The sequence below is a fragment of the Typha angustifolia genome, chromosome 4, assembly GCF_048772165.1.
Source record: "Typha angustifolia cultivar Huaian chromosome 4, ASM4877216v1, whole genome shotgun sequence".
Lineage (NCBI taxonomy): Eukaryota > Viridiplantae > Streptophyta > Magnoliopsida > Poales > Typhaceae > Typha > Typha angustifolia.
The window spans coordinates 9943839-9970240 of NC_133242.1; the positions used below are offsets into that span (position 1 = coordinate 9943839).

Consider the following 26402-nt stretch of genomic DNA (forward strand, 5'->3'; position numbering starts at 1 on the left):
ATATGTATTATCTCTAAGTGTCTTATTTACTCGATACTCTTTATACCTTAAAAAAAATTGACTTGTTCGTCACCTTAGAAAGACAAAAAAAAAATAAAAGGAAAATTAAGTTCTAAATCTTGTTTTAGGTTGAGTGAACTAAAATAGTTTTAGAAAAAGCCTAGTTCTAAAACTTGGTGGACACCCTCTTCATGACACTAAATTTGCATCTAATGTCTCACCTTTCAACCTATTTGAGAATTACATCTTGCATTTTAATTATTTAAAAATTAAGCTATCTATTTTATTAAATATGCACATATAATACCTTATTGTTAATTTTGTCAGCTACCAAACTCATAGATCAACTTAGCTGCACTAAGAAGATAACCAAAATATTATTATTCAACCCTAAATATCAAACTAATCCTAAATAACTATAAATTACAAAAGTGTTCAATAACTGCAAATCTTATAAGATAACACTAAACTCAAGTCATTAGCATCACTTGCTTGTCTACAAATTTATATCTTTCTAATACGATTTTTACTATGCTTAGCTAATATTTAGGCATTATTTGAAATAAATTTGCATTAGTTATTAGTAATGATAAAATAATTTTTTTAAAATTTAAATATAGTAGTATCTCTCTTGCTCCTTCTCATTTTTCTTTTTCTTTCTGACAATAATTCACAATAATTTATAATTTTAGTTTCTATTTTATAACTTTATGACGTATGTTATTAAGCACTCATAATTTTATGACTTTTATAATTAGTTTCTTAGTTCCTAATTTCTATATGTCGTCTTAATTTATGTAACTTATAATCTGTATTAGTTAGTAAATACTTATTACTGTCTATATTTTTTCGAAGCAAACTTAACATAATACTTATTTATTATTATGGATGTCTTTTAAAGATTCTCCATTGATTTTCTTAGAGATAAGATAAATATTTTTCTTCAAAAAAATTTCATAAATTTTCTTATAGATAAGATAAACACCTCATAAGGATAAGATAAATATCTCATAGAAATAAAAAATATATATATTTTAAAAAGGATTTCACAAAGTAGTAGGTTTTGTGATCCCGTTGGAACGCAAGTTTACCGGTTCGGATGTCCAAAAATGCTTCTCTATATCTTTGAATGTTTTTCGATGTGCATTTGAACGACAAAGTAGACAATTGGATATAACGTTGTTGTTCTTGTGCCCTTGAATATATTTTTTCTTCTTTCATATATTCACAACGACACATTTTATGACTAAAATTGATAATCGAGCACAAAGTTATAACACTACAAATTTTGTAAACGTTAAAAATAAATAAAAAATAGTGCGCACATGCTAGGCACCTGCACTGAACTTAAGGGCGCGCACGTGCGAGGCACGTGCGCCCCTTTTCTTCCTTCCCCCTCACTTTTTTTTTTCTTCTCCTTCTTTCCTTCTTTTCTTTTTCTTTTCTTCCTTCTCCTTGTCTGCAGCTGCCTTTAGCCACCTTTGGGATGCGGTCGCGCCGGACCACCGCCTATCTCGCTGACCCGGGGATCAAAGCATCAAATCTCCCTCCATCATCAGGTATGTTTAATTTAAAAATGTATTAGTGAGTTGGGTTTTCTTCTTCGATTTTTCCTCCTCCTGGTCTCGCCGTGATCCGGCTAGCTGGCGCCCTCGGGCCTGGCCGCGTCGGTCCGGTGGGCTTTCCCTCTTTGCGAGGATGCCCTTAGTGGTTTCCATCGGCGGCCGAGACGAGGTGGATTCTCGCCACTAGCAGTTGGATTTTCCCTCGACTGGCTTCTCCTTGTCGAGAGGAGTGTGTCAATGGGGTCGACTGGGTTCAGTAGCTCTTCCCACCCCACCCCCTACCTCCCACCCCCCACCGACTGGGTTCCCGCCCGTCGGTGGGTGTTCCCCGTCTTCCCCACCATTCGAGAGGCACCATGGTTGCCTTCCTCCACCGACGAGGCATCAATTAGTCAGTTGGCCCTAGTTGTCGGCGGTAGTGGCTACCAGCAGCCACCCTCCCGTCCTTCCTCTTGTTGGTAGAGGTGAGGAATGAAGGAGATGAGTGGTGTCTTGGGCTTGGGCTGGGTGCTGCCCAGCCTGAGTGCCAGGCCAGGTTCAAGCTTGGTGCAGCCAACCTGAGTGTCGGGTAGGGCTTGAGTTGGGTGCAACTAGCCGTGTGTCAGGTCGAGCTGGGTGCGGTCCAACCTGAGGCCCGTGCGTCGGGCTAGGTTGGGTGTGACCCAGCCCTAATCTAGGGTGTGGTTGGGCTGCAAGTTTGTGGTGGGTGGGGCTGCAAGCAGCCTAGCCCAAATTGGGGGTGGGTTGGGCTATAGCCCAACCCATGTGTTTTCTGGTTAAGGTAGGCTTTAGGCCAATTTTTGATGGGTTTATTTTTAGCTTTGTGCTGGCCAAATAGAGTAATTACGCTCTAATTATCTCTTTTAAATTATTTAAGTATTTTTAATTATTTTTAGTGCTGGCAATCATGAGCCTTAATTAATTATTTTTTTAGCTGATAGTAGTATTCGCTATATTAATTATTTTATTAATTAATTTTAACGAATTAGATCATGGCCTTAGAGTGTTGTTGCAAATAACACATAACACGAACTAGCTCCATTTAGATATTACCATTTGCTTATTATAATTTTGGGTTAATTCAACTTTATCAAAGGAGTCAGTGGTCTAGGTGTATCTTTATTAATTGCTCATATCCGAGAATTAATGTAGATCAATGTAGAAAAATGATATTAAGTAAGTTGCAATATTTAACAAAGTTTATTAATTAAATGTTGCCTATATGATCTTCTGTAAATTTGATAATAGCGATTTGGGCGATAATTTGAGAGTATTTATTTATTACGTTTAATAATGCGTCAAGCCTTAGTATAGCTGTGCCAGCTCTACCTAATTAATAAAGGTAGAAATTACGAGATGGACCTACACAAGCCTGTTGTGAATGTTAGTAAGATTATTTAACTAATTAATGATAAGAATATTGTGCTTATACTTTTTCTTTACTTTCCTTATCGAGGTGGACTCCGTACTCTATGAGGATGATTCCGTGGCATAGTTGCAGCTAGTATTAGGAAAGCGGTTCAGACAAGTTAAATTTCTATAAGGAGTAATGTAGAGAATGAAATAACTTGCCTTATGACATCATCGCATTCATAACATGCATGTGCATACGTTTTCCTTACTTTATTAATGTGCGTTATGCATAGTAATTTTATTTTGCTGTTCGATAAGATTTCGCGTACCATAATTTCTATACATATTTATTGGGCATGAACATGTGTGTTAGCACGTAAATCATGATAATGATGTGTGTTTCATTATGCTTGCCGTGCTATATAATACTATGCTGCTTGCACACATGCATGACTAGAAAAAGGGTGATTGATGCGTCTCGATAGTACCCGACACCTCCCCAACAACGGTTAGGGGTCGGAGATATTATTATACTTATATATATATATTGCGGCCCATGCCTGAGGTCTCAGTCTGTTGATCCCAAACAATCAAGCGACCGTTTCGCTGGGCGATGGGCGATTTATTGTCAATCGATGACAGTCGTACTCTTTATGGTATTTAAGATAGAGAGAGAGAAGGATAGGATGACGTAGACCTAGCGATACCCAATGATGTAGGGTGAGGGCAATGGCGGATGATGTAGAGCCGAGGGCTCAGATTAGACATGATCATTGGGCAGGCCAGGCCGGGTTTGGGCCGGGCTTTTCGGGCCAATCGGGCTTAAGTATTTGATCATTGCCCGACCCACCAATCACTCGGGCTGGGCCAGGTTCGGGCTGGGCCGAGTTCGGGCAGGGCTAGAATAATCTAGCCCGTTACCGCCCGTTGGCCCGTGAGAGATCGGGCTAGCCAATCGGGTCGGACCGGCCTGACCCACTAATCATTTGGCCCAACCCACATTTTAGTTATTTTTAGAATTTTTTTACTATTAGCTTATTTTTAAAAAATATTTATATTCCTCTATTTAATAATAATAATAAATTAAAAAAATTTAAATGTGTGCTTAAAAAAGATGGTAAAGTACCAAAATTTTAGTTAGTTTTTACTGTAGCAGAATGGGTAAATACGGTAGCAAAACGAGCGGGCCTAGTTGCGGGCCAAACGGGCGGGCTTCCAGGCTGGGTCAGGCGGGCAAAGGGCTGGCCCGTGCCGCCAATGGGTAGTTCGGGCTCGAGCCGGGCCGGGCCTAAACTAGGTCTGGGTCGGGCTTAGCCCGGTCCAAACCGGGCCGGGTTGGATCGAGCACGGGTGGACTGGGCCGTTTGATCACGTCTAGCTTAGATGGAAGTATCGATGAGTGATACTGACCTTTGTGATGGACTTACGACTGAGGTTCTTACTCTGCGGTGATAGACAATCGATTATGATGTTCGCCAAGTGATGGGCTAACAATTCTACCGCTATAGTCTACCCTCCCTTGGGGTTATGTGTGTGGTCGTGTGTGAGGATTGATGTGGCTTATGGGCGTAGCTCTGCATGAGCTTATGTTACAGACTTGGTAGTCTAAGATGATGCATATTATGTGATATAGTATTGACAAGGCCAATAGGCAGAGCTCATTATGAGCTCAAGTTTGAGGACTTAATAGTTCAGATTGATGCATGGTAGGTTATTGATTGCTAATGCATGTGTGCATTAGATGAATATGTTGAGTATGAGATACTGATGCATTGATTTGATCATGATGCACATATTCATATTTACTAATTGTTGCATCATTCATTGCACTAATTTTAGACTGTAGAAGTCGAAACTTGCTCAGCTTTATGCTCACCACCTTCTGGTGGAAATATTTTCAGATTGATAGATAAGTCGGAGTTCGTGGCGGAGCTAACAAAGAATTATTATTAATTTTTTCTCTGATTTATTTATTCTTATATATTAAGCTAGATAGCTTGTAGCCCCTACGTAGATAATTTCATCTGTCTATGGATATATATTTTGGGGCTTGTTGTGACCTATAATGTAATGAGCTTCTTTTTGTATGTTTTATTTGTGGAAATATGAGCTTTTTTCATTTGTTTATTGTGTTGAAACATTGACCAGCAGATCACGTGGTAATCATATGGGTTCTACTCACATAAGGAGCACGTGTTTAGTGGTGGGCGTTATAAATTTTTTCTCTATATTTTTATATATATCTTTCTCATTTAGTGTTTTAAATAATAGAACGCATAGTTTTTTAACGTTTTATGTGGATCCTCTTTTTCTAATAAAACGTTGAATTATTCGGTATTTGTCCTTTCAATAAAAATGCTGATCATATTAGCGTTTTTTAAGTATTAGTATATTACTTTTGGCTAGGTAAAAAGTTTAATAGCTTAATATTTTACTTAGGACTACGATGAAATATTAATTTTGATATTAATTTTGTGGTATAATCTACTTTGGTAAATAAAATTTAAAACTGGTCTAGTATGGTCAAAAACTCTTATTCACGTGGGCTCCACTTCGACTTAGTCAATTTACAAGTTGATCAAATTCTATTATATTAGGACCCACTAAGTCTTATTGAAAAGAAACCATACCTAACATATACATTAAATATTTTACACGAAGAATTATCAACATATAAATTAATTCATGACGTCACATCGAGTGAGAAAAATGATCCGGTGTAGATAGGGGTGAAAACGGGTCGGATTAACTCCGACCCGATCGACTATCCGATCTGATTCGGATAAGAAATTCTTATCCGATTCGGATATAGATATAATTTTTGAAAAAAACTCGAATACGTATATGTTTACTTAGGATATAGTTTTAAATTTTACTATTTGTCTAATATTCGTATCTGAATTCATTTCCAAACTAAAAATATGGATCCGGATATGGGTTGAGCACTATTAGATCCATTTTCACTCAGTGGTTGTAGATCAAAAATATGAATTCGGATGTGGGTTGAGCACTATCAGATCCGTTTTCACCCTGTGGGTGTAGATCAATAATATCAATTTATAAGTCATTAATTGCACGGACCTACCTAATTGCGTTGACCTATTTAACCATCTCAAAGTCTTCTTGTGTTAGTATGAGATAAAAAAAAAGAAGCCTTCTCTTGTCTGAGTTGTCTTCTTCATCGGGTCGAGCTGGCCTGACCCACTAATCATTTGGCCCAAACCATATTTTAGCTATTTTTAGATTTTTTTTTACTATTAGCTTATTTTTTAAAAAATATTTATGTTCCTCTATTTAAAAATAATAAGAATAAATTAAAAAAAATTTAAATGTGTGCTTAAAAAAAAATGTAAAACGGTACGGTACTAAAATTTTAGTTAGTTTTTACTTTAGCAGAACGGGTAAATACTGTAACAGAACGAGCAGGCCTAGTTACGAGCCAAACGAGCGGGTTCCGGGGCGGGTCGGGCGGGCAAAGGGCTGGCCCATGCCACCCATGGGTAGTTCAGGCTCGGGCCGGGCCGGGCCTAAACCAGGTCTGGGCTGGGCTTAGCCCGGTCCAAACCGGGCCGGGTTGGACTGGGCATGGGCGGACTGGGCTGTTTGATCACGTCTAGCTTAGATGGCAGTATCGATGTGCGATACTGACCTTTGTGATGGGCTTACGACTGAGGTCCTTAGTCTACGGTGATAAACAATCGGTTATGCTGTTCGTTAAGTGATGGGCCGGCGATTCTACCGCTATGGTCTACCCTCCCTTGGGGGTATGCGTGTGGTCGGGTGTGAGGATTGATGTGGCTTACGGGCGTAGCTCTGCATGAGCCTATGTTACAGACTTGATAGTCTGAGATGATGCATATTATATGGTATAGTATTGACATGGCCTATAGGCGGAGCTCACTGTGAGCTCAAGTTTAAGGACTTAATAGTTCAGATTAATGCATGTTAGGTTATTGATTGCTAATGCATATGTGCATTAGATAAATATGTTGAGTGTGAGATACTGATGCATTGATTTGATCATAATGCACATATTCATATTTACTTATTGTTGCATCATTCATTGCACTAATTTTAGACTGTAGAAGTAGAAACTTGCACAGCTTTATGCTCCACCTTCTAGTAGAAATATTTTCAGATTGGTAGATAAGCCGGAGTTCGTGGCGGAGCTGACAAAGAATTATTATTAATTTCTCTTATTTTATTTATTCTTATAAATTAAGTTAGATAGCTTGTAGCCCCTACGTAGATAATTTCATCTGTCTATGGATATATATTTTAGGGCTTGTTGTGGCTTATAATATAATGGGCTTCTTTTTGTATGTTTTATTTGTGGAAATATGGGTTTTTTTTATTTGTTTATTGTGTTGAAATATTGACCAGCAGATCACGTGGTAATCATATAGGTTCTACTCACATGAGGAGCACGCGTTTAGTGACGGGTGTTATAAATTTTTTCTCTATATTTTTATATATATCTTTCTCATTTAGTGTTTTAAACAATAGAACGCATAATTTTTTAATGTTTTATGTGGATCCTCTTTTTCTAATAAAACATTGAATTATTCGATACTTTTCCTTTCAATAAAAATGCTGATCATATTAGCATTTTTTTAAGGATCAGTATTTTACTTTTGGCTTGGTAAAAGTTTAATAGTTTAATATTTTAATTAGGACTACGATGAAATATTAATTTTGTGGTATAATCTACTTTGGTAAATAAAATTTAAAAGTGGTCTAGTATGGTCAAATTCTATTATATTAGGACCCACTAAGTCTTATTGGAAAGAAGCCATACCTAACATATACATTAAATATTTTACACGAAGAATTATCGACATATACATTAATTCATGACGTCACATCAAGTGAGAAAAATGATCCCGTGTGGATAGGGGTGAAAACGGGTCGGATTTAATCCGACCCGATCAAGTATCCGATCTGATTCGGATTAGATTCGGATAAAAAATTCTTATCCGATTTAGATATAGATAGATTTACAGTTTTTAATTTACTTATTTAAATAGTGAATAATGATATTATTACTAATGATGTGTTACATATTATTTGTAGAGATTAATTTTTTTTAATTTTATATGTATTTGATATACAAAAAATTTATTATTTTTGAAACTCTTAATATTTTCGTGTAATTATCTCAAAATAAAATATTATAATTTGTTTAAAATTTGATTAGCATCCGTTTAAGATCCGATCCTCTATCCGAAAATTATCCGTATCCGTTTAGTTAAGATATGGTTTTAAATTTTGCTATTTGTGTAATATCCGTATCTGAATTCATTTTCGAACTAAAAATATAGATCCGGATGTGGGTTGAGCACTATCAGATCCATTTTCACGTAATGGGTGTAAATAAAAAATATGAATCTTGTGGGTTGAGCATTATCATATCTGTTTTCACCCGGTGTAGATCAATAATATCAATATATAAGACATCAAATTGCATTGACCTACCTAACCATCTCAAAGTCTTCTCGTGTCTGTATGAGAGAAAAAAAAAAAGAAGCCTTCTCTTGTCTGACACTGGGTTGTCTTCTTCATCGCTTAATCATATCAATTTTTCCTCAAACAATATATTTTAATATGGTCTAACCAATCTCTTCTCATCTCTATCAAATTCCTTCCTCTTACAGCGAGAGAATTCATTTAGCATCCTTCTGATCCCTGTTATTACATCTTCTGTATCTGTTCGTTTACTCCTCTATCATTCCTTGCAGCTGAGACTCCTCTTGCTCATCATGGAGTTTTTATCATCCATTTTCGAGAAAATCCGTCCGCATAAAGATTTCCTGTTTAGAACCTACGGTTACATCATGTCTTGCCAATACTACATAGAAGCTCTAGAGAATGAAAAGAATGAGCTGAAGAGCAGGAGAGATGATGTGAAGAGAAGGGTTGATGTGGCGGAGAGGCGCCGCATGGAGCCTACAAGTGAAGTGAAGTTGTGGCTGGAGAGAGTGGCGTTTCTCGAAGAACGAGCCGCCAAGATCAACCAGGAGTTCCAGGAGTGGCTTACCGCCACTGAGAACCGATCTCAAAGCATGATATCCACGTATCAGCTCAGCAAGAAGGCTGATGAGACGCTCACTGAGGCACGTAATTTGAAGGGAAAAGGTGTCTTCGAAAAGGTGGCCGATGAATTAGTCCAAGTCCGTTTCGAGGAGATCCCTAGCACGCCTGTTGTCGGCATGGCCTCCTTGCTCGACCAACTCCGGGAGTCTCTTTCAAACGACGATGTAGGTGTGGTCGGCATTTACGGCCTGGGCGGTGTTGGTAAGACCGCTCTCCTGAAAAAATTCAACAACGAGATCCTTGCGGTAGCGAAGGACATCGACTTCGCGATCTACATAGAGGTTACCAAAGATCTCAATATGGACGAGATACAGAGGGTCATCGGAGAACGCCTCAGCTTGTCTTGGGATAAGAAGACGCCTAAAGAACGTGCACAGGTCATGTACAAGGTATTAAGCGAGATGAACTTTGTGCTGCTTCTTGATGATCTATGGGAGCCTTTGAATCTTCTAAATCTCGGAGTTCCCATACCAAAGCGGCAGTCCAAGAGCAAGATCATATTGGCGACGCGAATCGAAGACGTCTGCGATCAGATGGATGCCAAGAAAAAAATCAAGGTGGAGTGCTTGCCACAGGATGAGGCATGAGAGTTGTTCCAAGAGAAGGTTGGTGAGGCGTTAGTCTCCCCCAACTCGAGGATCCGACGCTATGCAGAGGAGGTGGCCGCCAAGTGTGGTGGTCTTCCCCTCGCGCTCATCACGGTCGGTCGGGCGATGGCGAGCAAGAGGACTGCAAATGAATGGAAGCATGCCATCACCGTCCTCAAGATCGCACCATGGCAGCTCCTTGGCATGGAGACTGATGTCTTCGATCATCTGAAACGCAGCTACGATGACTTGCCTACCGAACAGTTGAGGACTTGCCTCTTGTACTGCTCTCTCTTCCCCGAGGAGCTCGCCGTCTACAAGGAGTGGATCACTGATTATTGCATAGGTGAAGGATTAATAGATGACCTATACGGTCAGCTGGATGAGATCTATAACATGGGGCATCATCTCCTTGGTGTACTAATGAGAGCTTCCTTACTAGAACGAGGTGATGATGAAGACCACATCAAGATGCACCCCATGGTCCGGGCCATGGTCTTGTGGATTGCATCGGAATTTGGGGCCAAGAAGACGAAATGGATAGTGCAGGCCGGTGTCGGGCTGAAGGAAGCGCCAAGAGCTGAGAAATGGATCGAAGCGGAGATTGTATCGCTAACATATAACGACATTCAGGAACTCTACGAGGTACCCAATAGCCCTCATTTGCGAACTCTGCTGCTTCATGAAAATCTTGCATTGGAGAAGATATGTGATGGATTCTTTCAGTTCATGCCATCACTTAGAATCTTAGATATTTCTCAGACTTCAATAAGCAAGTTGCCATCGGGGATCGGCTCCTTGGCTTGCTTGCAGTATCTTGATTTCTGTGATACCAAAATCAGGTCTCTACCAAGGGAGCTCAGATCTCTGGTGAATTTAAGATTTCTACTACTCTCTGATACGCCTCTCAATACCATCCCGAGCGGCGTGATAGGCAGTCTGTTGGCGTTGGAGGTTCTGTACATGGACCAAAGCTATGGAGATTGGAAGGTTGGGCCTAGTGGCACAGGGGTAGAGTTCCTAGAGTTGGAGAGTTTGAGGAGGCTCAAGGCACTTCGCATAACCATACAAACTGTCACTGCTTTGCAGAAGCTCTCGCAATCATATAGACTCGCAAGATCAACAGGATATCTACATTTAGATTGCTGCCATGAATTGGTGACAATCCAATTACCCTCTTCGCATCTCTGGAAGAACATGACTGGATTGAGGGTCGTGAGGATTGATAATTGCGGTGACTTAGAAGATGTGATCATTGATGGCAGCAGTGCAGATGACGAGATAACAACGATCCTGCCTAGTCTTGAGACTGTCACGCTTCAAGGGCTTCTGAGGGCTCGGATCGTCTGGAAATGTGGTTATGTTCAACACCTAACGTACCTAAACATTTGGTATTGCATTCGAATAGAGCAGCTGATTGAAACATCAAGTGAAGAAGAAGAAGAAGAACAGCAGCAGCAACAACAACAAGAAGAAGATTGTAGGATGATTACTGCCTTCCCTAACCTCAAGGAATTGTATCTCCATGGCCTGCCAAATTTCAAGAGCCTAAGCAGCGCAAGGGCTACATTTTCCTTACCCTCATTGGAGTTCCTCAAGGTGGTGGAGTGCCCCAAGCTGAAGATACTAGCTTTTGTTGCAGAGAAATTGAAAGAGATTAAAGGTACCAGACGATGGTGGGACAGATTAGAATGGAAAGATGATGACCAAAAATTTGATTTCTTCCCCTTCTTCGAACAGCTATGATGGATGATGACTCTGCACATCCATAATGTTGATGTCTATCTAGTTTGTATGAAATAATTGGCATCTGCAAATGTGTAACTATAGCCTTCTTTTTTTTTGGCTCGAAGCTGGTGTTTGAGGTGTGTAATAACATAGCATTTGAATGCCTATAAAGTATTCACAAACTTATAAAAGGGTTTTTAAACATATCACAGAGTTTTGCTTTCATTAGTCACACCTATAAATACTTTATGAGGGGTTTTTAAAATTAAAAGAGAAGATTGGAAAGAGAGGATTTTGCAACAATCGAAGATGGCTTTTGAAAGACCTTTATCTAGCTAATGTATTTAGGAAGGATTGGCGGCTTAGAAATCCTTATATTTTACATTTCTATTAGGCAAATATAAGGGTTTGAAATGAAAATAAAAAATATACGGGACAAGTAGGGACGGAGGATAGTTTTGTCAATACATTAAACCGCACTTTTATTTCCTTCTAAAGGATGGCATTAGGTACAATTATATTGTACAAAGCTACCAAATGGGTAAAGGAAGCGGGAGCAAGACCTTCAACCCCAAACAGCTCAAATGGAAATAGTGGAAGGAAACACTATGCAAAGCTTGAAAACCTCTAGAGAGATGTTAACGGTGATAGAAAAGGCCCTAAGCAAGTTCTAATTATAGATTAACACCCTAATGTAAGCAAACACCAATAATGATAACAATGGAGACAATAGAGATAAAGAAAGATAAGATTTACGTAGTTCGGCAATGTACCTACATCCACGGACGGAGCAATCTTCTTTACTATGCAAATCCCTTTCTTACAAAGAGTTTAACAACTCTAATCACTCTCAAAACAATGGTGGCTCAATCCTCATTAATGTTTTTCTAACTACCCAATCCTAAAAACCCACTTTAGTATTTATAGTCAGGTTCAGAATTGGAGATTTTCAGAGTCGCGTTCGAACGCCCTCGGGGGCGCGTTCGAACGCGCCCAATGTCAATACAGCAGAACCAAAGGGGCGTTCGAACGCAGGAGCGGGTGCGTTTGAACGCCTGCAGAAAGTTTGCTCTCGGGTTGGCTCGCGTTCAAACACGACTGAGGCTGTTCGAACACCTGCAGAAAGTCTGCTCTCGGATTGGCTCGCGTTCGAACTCGACTGGGCCGTTCGAACGCCTGTATCACAATCTGCTCTCTGTCTAGAGCTTGCGTTCGAACACCCTCAAGGCCCGTTCGAACACGTGGTACAGAAATACTAATACATACGGAATTTTTTTACTGAAACTGAATTTGAGTCAATTTTTAACAAATTATACAATATACACTCCACGTATGTAACCAGCTAGTGAAGCTGTGAGAAAGGGAGAGGGAAGATTAGTTATAAATCCATAGTTGTGTACATTGTAGCCAAACCAAAATATAAATACAAATAAGAAGTGTTAATAATATTTTAAAAATAATTCAGATAGTAGATCCGGGCATAATTATCCAGTTCAGTTGGCATAGCTAATTTTTCACGTACTTGTTGCTTATACTCCATATTTCTAATATAGTTAATTAACTAGTTGTAGAACACTCCATGGTATACTATTAGGTTGGTTAACTAAACTTAATCAAAATCTTAGATTAAACTAAACCCTCATTCACAGCTAAGAATATCATCTCCTCTTTCTGCACTACTGCTTGGCTTTAATTTTAGGGTTTCTATTCCCATCACTCTCCCTCTGTGTTAATAGCTAGGTATAGTTCAGGATTTCCATTTGCTTTTTGTTTCCATTGTTCTTTTCTACTAGTTGAACTAAGATGCTATTAAAGATAGTTGACACAAAGTAACATACACATTGAAATGTCTTCTCTACATGGTCCTACACAATTTATTGTTAATATGATATCTAATTGTTAATGTGACACACATATGTAACGTTTTTGTATATGGGTCCCAGCACACTAATGTGACTAAATTGTTATGTACCCTTGATTCAATTGGACAAGGCCCAATTGGAACATCAATATTTTTCTACATAGATGTAGAATCAACCAAACAATGCTTTTCTCCAAGTGTTAAGTGTGTTAAAGTGAGGAAGACTATATTTTTTTAAAGAGTTATTAGATTGCAATTTGGATAAAACGAAGATAGATAATTTGATCATCCCATCTTCTTTTAGGAGGATAAAAAATCGTGTCATTTTTTTCTTGAATATTTTCAAAACATAGTTTATGTAAAAAATATTTCAAAAATCTTTATTTTCTTTTGGTAAACTATTAATTATGTGAAGCCACAATGAGTTTGAGATTTTTTTTGAATGCTTGTGTAAATTTAAATTTCACTCTAACTCTTTAAATTAGCACTTTCCAATTCGATTTTAATAATTTTCTCTAAGATGTAATTACAATAAGGCACCTATCAATAGGGGTGTCAAAATAAATGAGGCTTGCACTCGGGCTTGGCTTAGCTTGATTTGGCTTGAATTGAGTCGAACCTGAGCCTTATTTTAAGGCTTCATTTGAATTTCGAGTCAAACCTGAGCTAGAGCCATCTCGGTCAAGCTTGACTCGATAGGCTCGACTTAAATATAATATTTATTAATATTATATATATATATATATATATATATTAATATATATTATATAAATATATTTATAACTATTATATTTTTGATCCAATGGCTACTATTATCCTATCTCTATTTAACCTTAACTTAGATCTAATAAAAATATCCTAACAAACCCATCGCCCAATCTTCTCCTCCTCCTCTATCAATCCGTTACTCTGGTCTCTGGCGTCGGCCTCTTCCTCCATCTTCGTTAGCCTTCTCACCTTCCTCCTCCGTTGCCTCCTCTTTCACCTCATTTGGCCTCCTTGTCCTCCTTCGACCTTGGCAAGCCGTTGCCGTCTCCTCTCAATCAGCCTCATTTGGCCTCCTCATCCTCATTTGACCTTGGCAAGCCATCACCCCCTCCTCCTAATCCAATCAAGCTCGGACTTGGCTTGAAATCGGTTTGGCTCAGCTCAGGTTGAGTCGAGCCAAACCTAAACATCTTTGGAGAGCTCACAATTAATTTCAAATCAAGCCGGCGCCAAGCTTGGCTCATTTACACCCCCTACTAATCAATCGAATATAATTAAATGCACATTATGTGATATACTATACTTTAATGATAATTTGAATGAATTTTAAATTTACCATGCATATACTACAGGTCAAATGCTTCCAAACCAGCACACAAAATTAACCATGTCAATCTTTACCTATGAAGATAATATATAACTTATTCAATAAAAATACAATAATAATATGTAAACATAACAATAGGAAGAGAAAAGCCGACCCTACCAGACAGCTCCACACAGCAGAACTTTTTTTTTTTCAAAAAATAATTTATCAAACGGTGACATCATATATAAGGAAGTGTATTTTGGTGATTGGTGCATCAGGTTACAATTCCATCCCCCAACCAAATAGCAACGAAAATTCTTGCACAAGTTTCTTAGTGCATTGATGTCAAGAAAATGACTTAGCCCCAGAATAGACTTATTGTAGAATAAGACTCTTTATTCTGATGTAATAACTAAATAATATTTTATCTTATTTTAGTATACTAATTTAATATTTTTTCTTATATTATTTTATATAATTTTCTAAAATTCATTATCATTTTGCTTTTTAAGATGACAATACATAATTACTAGTCATAGTAGCTATAGTTACTATCTCCTCTCTCGTATCTCTAAAGGCAGCCCCGTATACCCTCACATTGCGGGGTTACCTGTACTGTGTGGGCTAACCAACGCCCTCAGGCAATCTGGCGTGCTCCTCCAAGCCCTCCATTAATTGGCCGCCGGTTGTAATATCTCCATTGTTGCTAAGACCACATGCGACGAGATCATCGGCTCCCCCTCCTCCGCCGTCTCCAAGAAGCTCGCGTTCGACTTCCTCCTCTCGCTCAACCTTATCGCCGACCTCTCCTTCATGACCCCCAGGTCTCCTTCGCATTGACCTCCCCTTCCCCATCCTTCTGCTTCGCTGTTGACGACTCTCTCGCCTCAATAATCTTATCCTCCTTTACCACGCCTCCCTGCCCTTCCTCGATCGCGTCTCACTATGGTGGGGCAACATCTTCGCCCTCGCCCTCTATCGCTTCGACATCATCGCCAAGTCTGCCTTCGGTGTCGTCACTCTCCTTTTTCAAGAATCTGGAGGTTGGATTGGATTTGAGCTATTAGGATGTCCATCAGAGGAGGTGAAGAAGGGAACGCCGATTGGGTGGCGACAACGATTGCCGTGAGCAAAGCCAGTGCTGGGATGTTGGATCTCAGTCACAGACGAAGGAGGGGAAGAAGAAGAAGAATGAAAAGGGAAGGAGTAATAAATCTAGGTTCGGTAGCATCAATGAACACCCGAATATGAGGTTATAACATGGCGCAGTGCGAGGTAATATCTTGCACACCTGAGTGCGAGTTGGTGAGGGATTATAACCCCGCACAACACAAAAAAGTTCATGGTAAAAAGGCCATACTATTTACTATTTAACATATAGTCAATAATATTTTTGTTATTGGGTTTAAAACATCATCAATTTCCAATATAATTTTATTATTTTAATATCAACTTTATATCACATCAAATGTAGTTATTACACCTTATATTAGTATTGAACTAAACATTAGAGAAATACTAGTATTAGCCCTCTTCTTCTGGTATTAAAAATTAAAATACTTATACCTATTTCATATTTTATGATGTTTAGCTGATATTCTAGAATAAGAAGAGATATTCCGAAATAAGCAATTTTATTATTCCTAAAGTGAAAGGGGGCAGTGAAAGGGGGCTTAGTACAATATGCCCCTTAATTGCATTATTTCACCTCAAATCTTCGTCGACAATAATTGACTTCTTTGTCACCGGTCAATGATTTTTTTCCTCAAACATTAATCTACGTTTTCTAGCTTTTCTTATGTTATCAAGTTCTCTCCTTCTCTGTTCCTTTGAACTTGCGACTCCTCTTTCTCATCATGAATTTTTCAGCATCTATCATGGACAACATATCCCATCCACTTAAAAGATTTCTATATCTACACCACGTCGTGCCAACACTACGTAGAAACTCTAGAGGATGGAATGAATGAGCTGATGAGCATTAGAGATGATGCGATGCTAAGGTGCATGGAGCCTACAAATGAGGTGGAACTGTGGCTGAAGATAGTGAAGAAGCTCGAAGAATGGGTGGCAAAAAATGGCCATGAGTACCGAGAGTGGCCTACCGCCCTCGGGAATCAATTGCAACGGATGATATTCACATATTGGATTAGCAAGAAGGCTGATGAGATGCTCAATGAGACACATAATTTGAAGGAAAAATGTTATAATTTCAAGGGATAATTCTTTTTTCACCCCCTGAACTATCACACTTTCCCACAATGACCCTTCAATTTTTTTTTGGTACATAATGACCCCTAGAACTATCAGAAAATATCTCACTTGACCCCTTTCATTAGGGGGTCATTATATACTAAAAACAAAAGTTTAGAAGGTTATTATGTAGAAGAAAAAGTTCAGGGAATCATTAGTAGAAAATAATAATAGTTCAAGGGGGGTGAAAAGAGAATTATCTCTAACTTCGAAAAGGAGGCCATAAATTAGTCCAGGTCCGTCCAAAGAAGATACCGACCATGCCGATTGTCGCCATGGCCTCCTTGCTTGACCAACTCTATGATTCTCTTTTAAACAACGAGATAGGTGTCATGGGGATCTATCACATGGGCGGTGTTGGAAATGTTGAAAATTGGCTCGAAATCAAGAAAATCGTTTGAATGGGTTAACAGCATTCAAACAACGTTCATTGCAGTTTGTTGTCATTCTAGTTTTGTATATAGGCGTTTGAACGATGTCCATCTATTCGAATGAGATGGAAGCATTGGAAAGACGTTCGGATGTTCAAATAATCAAGAGTGGAAGGTTACAGTGTTCGAAAGGCATTCGAACATGTTACCACTAGCGAACGCCGTCCACCCGTTCGAATAGTTCTGCTAGGCATCTTTGCAGCAATGCATGGGCATTCGAACGTTGTCCACCTGTTCGACGGCCTACGAAATGCGGTACCAACAGTGCACAGGCGTTTGAACGTCGTCCATCCATTCAAACGGCATGTGAATTTTCTTTAGCCTCAAGTTAGCCCTATAAATAGAGATGTTGGGTTTTAGGGTTTGGTGTGAAGCAATATGGGGAGAAGGCATTTGTAAAGAGGCAAGGGACTTTTAGAGGGCACACCTCTATTTGCGTCTCTATTAGATTAGATTAGAGACTTGGAAACCTTTTATTTGGATTTTACAAGAGTGGGCATTTTGCAAAAGGAAAAACCTAAGAGAGAGAGCCACAATTGTGTTGAGTGTGATTCGAGTTGAGAGAACTTTTTGTATTTAGATATTTGCATAGTGAATTAAAAATTGCTCCACTAGTGAATGTAGGCATATTGTCGAACCACTTAAAACTCTTTCATTCTCTCTTTTTTATGGTTTGCATTTATTTTAGAGTCTTTGTCTGTAATTTGATTGGGTATTAGAAGATCTCTACATTTAGCATTTTGATTGTGAATTTCCTATTTGGTATTGATATTAGCTTTGCTAATATTTGATTTACCCAATTGTATTGCTATCACATTAGTATTTATTGGGGGAATTGAAAATCACTTCCGCTAGCATCACCCATTCGATATTTAGCACAACAATTGGTATCAGAGCACAATAGGAAAGATCGCCCTACTAAGCAAATTCAACAACGAGATCCTTGCGATAGCGGCAGAGATCGACTTGGAAATCTACATTAAGGTCACGAAGGATTTCGACATGGATGAGATCTAGAGGGTGATAGGAGAACGCCTTCGCTTGTAATGGGAGAGGCAGGCACCTAAAGAACGTGAACTGATTTTGTACAAGGCATTCAGCGAGATGAACTTTGTGCTACTTCTTGATGATCTATGGGAGCCTTTGAATCTTCTAAATCTCAGAGTTCCCATACCAAAGCGGATCATATTGGCGACACAAATTGAAGACGTCTGTAATTAGATGAACGCCAAGAAAAAATCAAGGTGGAGTTCTTGCCACAAGATGAGGCATGGAAGTTGTTCGAAGGGAAGGTTAGTGAGGCATTAATCTGCTCCAACTCTACGATTCAACGCCACATAGAGGAGGTGGCCACCAAGTGTGGTGGTCTTCCCCTTGCGCTCAGCACTATCGGACGGGTGATGGTGAGCAAGAGGGCTGCAAATGAATAGAAGCATGTCATCACCATCCTCAAGATTGCACCATGGCAGCTCTTTAGTAGACCACTCAGTCCGGGACAGAATAGTGGACTTAATGAGGGTAGACCTCTCAATTCGGGACAAAGTGGTCTTCTTCCACCTGTCGATCTTGCCTTTAATGCGATTGAGGATAAGGTCAAAATGCCTAATTTTAGGCTTTAGGAAATCAAGCTTGACGATCAGAGATCAGTTCCTAAAATGTAGCCTGGTATCGCGGGTCAAGTGACCTCATGGTCGATGCTAGTCACATAGGTCATAGGCCCATGGGTCTGGCTCCTACATGCCCTGGATGTAGGCGGGTTTGACTTAGTCCGATAGCACGGGCCCACTGGATCGTTCCACAAGTTATCCTTAGGCTTGTACTCGGCCACAGGGTTATGCACATAGGTCCCAAACTAGTTCGTATAAGATAGTCGAACCTATATTTGGCACTCCTCGGAATTTGCACACTATCTTCTCCATGCAAGTGCCCTAACCCTAATCCTAGGGCTGAAATAGAATTTCGGCCTACGGGCGCCATCACAGGCAATTGTAGCCTTAGTGGCAGCTAGGTAGGGTAGGTGGCGGTTGATAGTTGCCATTCGATGGGTCCACGCAATGACGACTGGCAATGGTAGGCTGAAATTGAGCTGGGGTTCGAGCTGGTTTCATGGTAGCCAGCTCGCATCGCTGACACGTCCATCGGTCCCTAGCTATTGTAGAAGGGACCCTCAGTATCACTACTAAAGAGCCGCAATAATGGGAAGCACCAGCAAGACCATCCTAATGAAGGGAAAGCCTCTCATGGTTGTAGCCGTCAGTTCGAACACCCGATAGTCATTGGCGGCTGCGGCAGCCACCACTGGCTGGCAATTGACCCATGGAAGCCAACCGTGGTCATTGGTGGTCATGGGAGCGCTAGAACCACAGCGACCAGCTGTGGTTTGCTACAACATATACTGCCATTATTGGTACTCTTTCGATCGGTGCTGGCACGAATGAAGGCCTTGGCTCGAGTGCAGGTGGTCCGATGAAGGTACTAGACGTCGCGTTTTGGGCCGAGAGTGCCTAGATCGCTGCTAGTAGAAAGCTAGGGTTTTTGACCTTAGCTTCCACCGGGGGTGGGGAAGATAACCTCGCAGCCCAATACTACGGGTGACTCTGGCATGGCAACGATGCTTGGGAGGCTCTACGACGGTAAGGGGGCTCCACCGAGGCCTGAGGAGTCATGTTACTGCGATTTGGGGCTCCCCTCCACCTCCCTTATTGGTGGAGTTTTCTAGTCACGGCTGGGTTGATTCCACCATGGCATGTAGTCATAGCAGCGCTAGTGGCACTGGATGGTGTTGGGCAGCTAGTAACCTACCAAAGCCTAGATTGAGTCCTTGATAGTCTCTTTCAAATCGGCTAAAAGTTCTCTAAATATTACATTCGCCCATGTCGGTGGCTCGTCGGCGGCAACTACTAGTGGTGGTGGTGTTGGAGAAACACCCATAAGAACAAAGATAAGTTTTTAGTCCTCCATGGTTTCTCCTTCCTTGTTCATCTTGGATCGCGTGTTAACTATCTTTTGAGAAATGTCGGCTCTGATACCAATATTACGAACCAAATCTAGGCAGATCTAGATATAAAAAAATTATGATATTTTTATAGGTGGTAGTCTTATGAGCTATGATTCTAATGTCTCTTGTTTAGTATAAGTCAGAGGTTGAGATAAAAAGTTATAAATAAAGGAGTAGAGAAAGGTTAGAATAGGACATATCAGTAAATATCCGACGTTGCAGTGGTCATTGGAGGGTGTTGGACAGCCAAGGGTGATGGTGAATAGCCATATAGTAGGATGTCTCGTGGAGAAAGATGGTGGCTAGGATTTGGAAACATAGAAGGGGTCCAAGGTTACGATATACTCTTGAAAAAATAAAGACCATCTAACAGCTATAATAAAAGATAAAGATGATAAGATTAATTTGTCTAACTGAGATTTATTCTACAATGATAATCAACACATGTCCACTCCTATTTATAAGAGTAAAAATCCTAGTGGATCTGATCTATATATGAATTATCCGCTTTATTTGAAATTTAAAACAATAAGAGAAAACTAATTAACTAACTCAATTTTGACTCGACTTAACTCAAACGACTCGACTAACTTAACCTATGTAGTCTGATCGTATCAAATGGCTGCCTTGCTGCATAGAATGCACTATCTCTAGAGCTAGAATGATATTATCCATAATAGATCTACTCGCAATAAATACAGATTGCTAAATAGTCACCAAACTAGGCAAAATAGCCTTCATCCAATCAACCACGAGGTTAGGCAGAAGCCTATACAACTCATTACATATAGAGATAGGTCTAAAGTCATCGACCGTAGAAGGATTAGGGTTCTTAGGTATTTGGGCCAATGATCCAACTTATCCAACATCAACTCCACCGAGCATCTAGAACGAATGAGCTATCAGATCCACCCTTGAGGCTCAAATCAATAAAATAGTTAGCATTCTAAATGTTAAGAAATAAGCACATTTTGGTTATTTTAAGTGCATCTATTAACTCTAACTAATATCCAGTAGAATTGTTATATGAATGCCCATTCAAAACTTAACCACAATATCATTTTTGAAAGAGTCCAATGAATTAGCAATAATTATGATATAAAAGAATGTTGTAACAACCAAGATATATTTGAAAAAGTTTAAAAGCAACTATGTAAAACTACTTTATTATTTTGTGGATGTATGCATCATCCTATCGTTACCATGGGCTGCAAAAAGCAATATATTTTTCAAAAAAAAATTTAAGTAATTCAAGTAAAATTGTGACTAGAAAAATAAGGATTAGCAAATATAACCAAACTAAGCTTTATTTTATAAATAAAAAAGGTGTAAACCTTGTCTTTCGTAGGCTGAAACTAAACTGGTTTTAGAGAAAACCGAGTTCTAAAACTTGGTGGGATACCATAGAGTTCCAACCTCAAGTCTTCGCCTGCACTGGGTTGACTTCTTCATCACAAAGAACAAACAAAAAATTGAGGATTAGGAGATGCAACCAAACGAATAATTTATTGAGTCTTGTTTTATAGAAACTATAAATTATCTGTTAGCCAAATCATTCTGTATACGTTAGGATCATTAGTCAAATCATTCCAAGGATTTGCTTTTGAATCTGGATTATACTCTACAAGAACGTTATAGTATTTTAATACTTTTTTTTATAGTAAAAGTCCGTAAATTTTAATCCCAATGTACAGAAACTGGTACAGTAGAAAGTTATTTTAAAATTATTAAAAAAATTTATCAACTCGGTATCCCGCGGAAAATCACTAGTTTTTAATCAAATTAGTCACTCTCCTATATTTTGTTTATCAAAATAAATTACACTCCCAAACTTAATACTAATAAGAATTTATTTTATAGTAGTTATTAAAAATACTGATAAGTAAAACGCTGATCTTATGATGCAGCATGCATCACGGAGAAATTCAAGTCCATTTTAGATCTTCAAAATGTTTGTCAAGCAAAACTCGATCTAATATTGAGTTCGAGGTTTATTTTTTCCAAATTGTATCATTTAAGCCTCAAAGATCACAATTTTACTATTTTAGAAAGTTTTTATTTTCTTACTAACTTTTTGTAGAGATCTAAAATTTTTGATAATTCTTTCATATTTTGAATCTCCATTATTAGCTTTATTATCTTTTCCCATGTTTATCTTATTTTTGCTATTTTTTTGGAAGAATGAAGATTTTGCACTTAGATTAATTTATATTGCTGAAATATTGTAATATGAGATTATTGAAGATTGAATAAAAGTATTGGAAGTTCATCGACGTCCATCCTTATGCACTCCATGCATCATCTTATGCATATTTTTATTAAAAGAAAAATGCTTCAAGTTCAGCACTTTACTAGGAAAAGCTAATTTTGTTCTCCACATAAAATGCTAAACTGAACTGCTCAATTTCACACAACATAATTTTTTTAATAAATAGTTCATTTTAGACATATGATATGTTGTGTTAAAAAATAAAATAAAAAATATAATGGTTTTAATCAAAGCTTGATTGGATCTCAAAATAAGAAATATAAGAAAAAAATTTAAAATATCTTATAAAATATGTTGTTACAAAGATATGAAAAAGACATAAGGATTGGAAAAAAAATGTGGCTACTCCAAATTTTAGTTTAAAATTTTGTCAATTTTTTTTTTTTTTGATAAAATGCTGAACAGATTACGTTCTTAAAAAAGTAAGACGCTAAATAATTTAGTATTTTATAAAAAGAACTTTTCAGTATTTTTATCTAAATGTACAAAACTGATAAATTTAGTATTTTATTGATACTTATAATTAAAATAAACTTATTTTGATATTAAGTTTGAGGCATGATATATATTTTGATAAATAAAACTTGAGAGAGGTTTGTTCGGTCAAAAACTCAGAAAATCACCAACCATAGATGCTCCGGGACTCTCAAGTTGCTAAAAGACTAGCAAGATGCAATGATTATTATTTTGCAAACAATCTAATTCCAAATTTCCATTTTTCTGATCTTCACTACGGTAAAGAAGATGCAAAAGGATTCCTTCTTTTCGTGGGAATCCATTTTTTTTTTATAATTTTCTTTTAAACTATGTATTTTGTGCAGCAAATGACACTGCCAACTGAATTGCAAATTATTGTAGGTGCAGTGATTCCTTTTTTTTTAATGGGGATGGGTCCTCGGCACATTAACTTTCAGCATTTTGCTGAAGGATACTGTGAGCTATTTTAGATTGTATTTTGAGCCTCTGGTTTTCTAGTAAGTTTAAATTTCATTTAAAAAAATACAACAGGACAACTTCGTAATCGTTGTCGTGCATTGCAATATATAGATTTTCTATAATAACAGCGATTTGTTGCATTGACCTACATAACCATCTCAAAGTCTTCTCTTGTCCAAGAACCACTTAGACAAGTCGTCTTCTTCACCACTTAATCGAACCACTTTGTCTAAGAACCCATCTCTTTCTCACTTCCATCGAATACCCTCGTCTTACACAGAGAGAGTTCATTTAGCATCCATCTGATCCTTGTTAATAATACATATTCTGTACCTGTTCATTTACTCCTCTCCTTCACTTCCTTGCATCTGTGACTCCTATTGCTCATCATGAACATTTTAGCAACCATCTTCGAGAAAATATTCCGTCCACTTAAAGATTTCCTTACTAGAACCTACGGTTACATCATGTCTTGCCAATACTACATAGAAGCTCTAGAGAATGAAAAGAATGAGCTGAAGAGCAGGAGAGATGATGTGAAGAGAAGGGTTGATGTGGCGGAGCGGCGCCGCATGGAGCCTACAAGTGAAGTGAAGTTGTGGCTGGAGAGAGTGGCGTTTCTCGAAGAACGAGCCGCCAAGATCAACCAGGAGTTCCAGGACTGGCTTACCGCCACTGAGAACCGATCTCAAAGCATGATATCTACGTATCAGCTCAGCAAGAAGGCTGATGAGACGCTCACTGAGGCACGTAATTTGAAGGGAAAAGGTGTCTTCGAAAAGGTGGCCGATGAATTAGTCCAAGTCCGTTTCGAGGAGATCCCAAGCACGCCTGTTGTTGGCATGGCCTCCTTGCTCGACCAACTCCGGGAGTGTCTTTCAAACGACGATGTAGGTGTAGTCGGCATTTACGGCCTGGGCGGTGTTGGTAAGACCGCTCTCCTGAAAAAATTCAACAACGAGATCCTCGCCGTAGCGAAAGACATCGACTTCGTGATCTACATAGAGGTCACGAAAGATCTCAACATGGACGAGATCCAGAGGATCATTGGAGATCGCCTTAGCTTGTCGTGGGAGAAGAAGCTGGCTAAAGAACGTGCACTGGTCATATACAAGGTATTAAGCAAGATGAACTTTGTGCTACTTCTTGATGATCTATGGGAGCCTTTGAATCTTCTAAATCTCGGTGTTCCCATACCAAAGTGGCAATCGAAGAGCAAGATCATATTGGCGACACGAATCGAAGACGTCTGCGATCAGATGGATGCCAAGAAAAAAATCAAGGTGGAGTGCTTGCCACAGGATGAGGCATGGGAGTTGTTCCAAGAGAAGGTTGGTGAGGCATTAGTCTGCTACAAAACGGGGATCCGGCGACACGCAGAAGAGCTGACTGCCAAGTGTGGTGGTCTTCCTCTCGCGCTCATCACAGTCGGCCGGGCGATGGCGAGCAAGAGGACTGCAAATGAATGGAAGCATGCCGTCACTGTCCTCAGGATCGCACCATGGCAGTTCCTTGGCATGGAGACATATGTCTTCAATCATCTGAAACGCAGCTACGATAACTTGCCCACCGACAAGTTGAGAACTTGTCTCTTGTACTGCTCTTTGTATCCTGAAGAATTCTCCATCCATAAAGACTATATCACTGATTATTGCATAGGTGAAGGATTAATAGATAACCTATACGCTCAGCTGGATGAGCTCTATAACATGGGGCATCATCTCCTTGGTGTACTAAAGACAGCTTCCTTACTAGAAAGCGGTGATGATGAAGACTCTATCAAGATGCATCCCATGGTCCGGGCGATGGTCTTGTGGATTGCGTCGGAATTCGGGGCCAAGAATATGAAATGGATAGTGCAGGCTGGTGTCGGGCTGAAAGAAGCCCCAAGAGTTGAGAAATGGACCGAAGCCGACATGATATCACTAATGTATAACGACATACATGAACTCTATGAAGCACCCATTAGCCCTCATCTGCGAACTCTAATGCTTCAACATAATCCTGCATTGGAGAAGATATGTGATGGATTCTTTCAGTTCATTCCATATCTTAAAATCTTGGATATTTCGCATACTTCAATAAGTAGGTTGCCATCGGGGATCGGCTCCTTGGCTTGCTTACAGTATCTTGATTTTTGCAATACCCAAATCAGTTCACTACCAAAGGAGCTCGAATCTCTGGTGAATTTAAGATTTCTACTATTCTCTCATACACCTCTCAAGGCCATCCCGAGCGGCGTGATAGGTTGTCTGTTGGCGTTGGAGGTGTTGTACATGGGCAGAAGCTATGGTGATTGGAAGGTTGGGTCTATTGGCACAGGGGTGGAATTCCAAGAGTTGGAGAGTTTAAAGAGGCTCAGGGCACTTGACATAACCATACTAACTCTCGTTGCTTTGCAGAAACTCTTGCAATCGCATCAACTCGCAGGATCAACACGATATCTACATTTAGACGGCTGCGCTGAATTGGTAATGGTGTTGTTGCCCTCTTCGGATCTCTGGAAGACCATGACTGGATTGAAGAGAGTGACGATTGCCGATTGTGACAACTTAGAGGATGTGATCATTGATGGGAGCAGTGCAAATGACCTGCCTAATCTTCAGCGTGTCATCCTTCGAGGGCTTCAAAAGGCTAGGATTGTCTGGAAAGCTGGTTGTCTTCAACACCTTAAATACTTGTACATTTTGGACTGCAATAAAATGGAGCGGCTCATAGAAATTTCGAGTCAAGAGGAAGAAGAAGAATGTAGGACTATCACTGTCTTCCCAAACCTCAAGGTTTTAAGTCTCTCTAGCCTGCCAAATTTCAAGAGCCTAAATAGTGGAAGGACTTTATTAGCCTTTCCCTCGTTGGAGAGCTTTAAGGTTATGGGTTGCCCCATGCTTAGTAAACTAAAGTTAGCTGCAGAGAAACTGAAGGAGATCACAGGTATCGCAAGATGGTGGGATGAATTGGAATGGGATGATGATGACCACAAGTCTGCTTTCTTGCCCCTTTTCAAACACAGTGATGGATGATGACTCCAAAC

At 39.3% G+C, this 26402-nt stretch overlaps 1 protein-coding gene and 1 pseudogene across 1 annotated transcript; both read left to right on the top strand.

The window, feature by feature from the left end:
• The first annotated feature begins 1439 nt into the window (after positions 1 to 1439).
• Positions 1440 to 11514, top strand: LOC140759048 (disease resistance protein SUMM2-like; annotated as a pseudogene).
• A 12170-nt stretch (positions 11515 to 23684) lies between these two features.
• LOC140758650 (disease resistance protein RPS2-like) lies at positions 23685 to 26391 on the top strand. Its single transcript, XM_073094892.1, has one exon. The coding sequence runs from the start codon at positions 23761 to 23763 to the stop codon at positions 26389 to 26391; it is 2631 nt and encodes an 876-aa protein (XP_072950993.1). The 5' UTR covers positions 23685 to 23760.
• Positions 26392 to 26402: the final 11 nt, after the last annotated feature.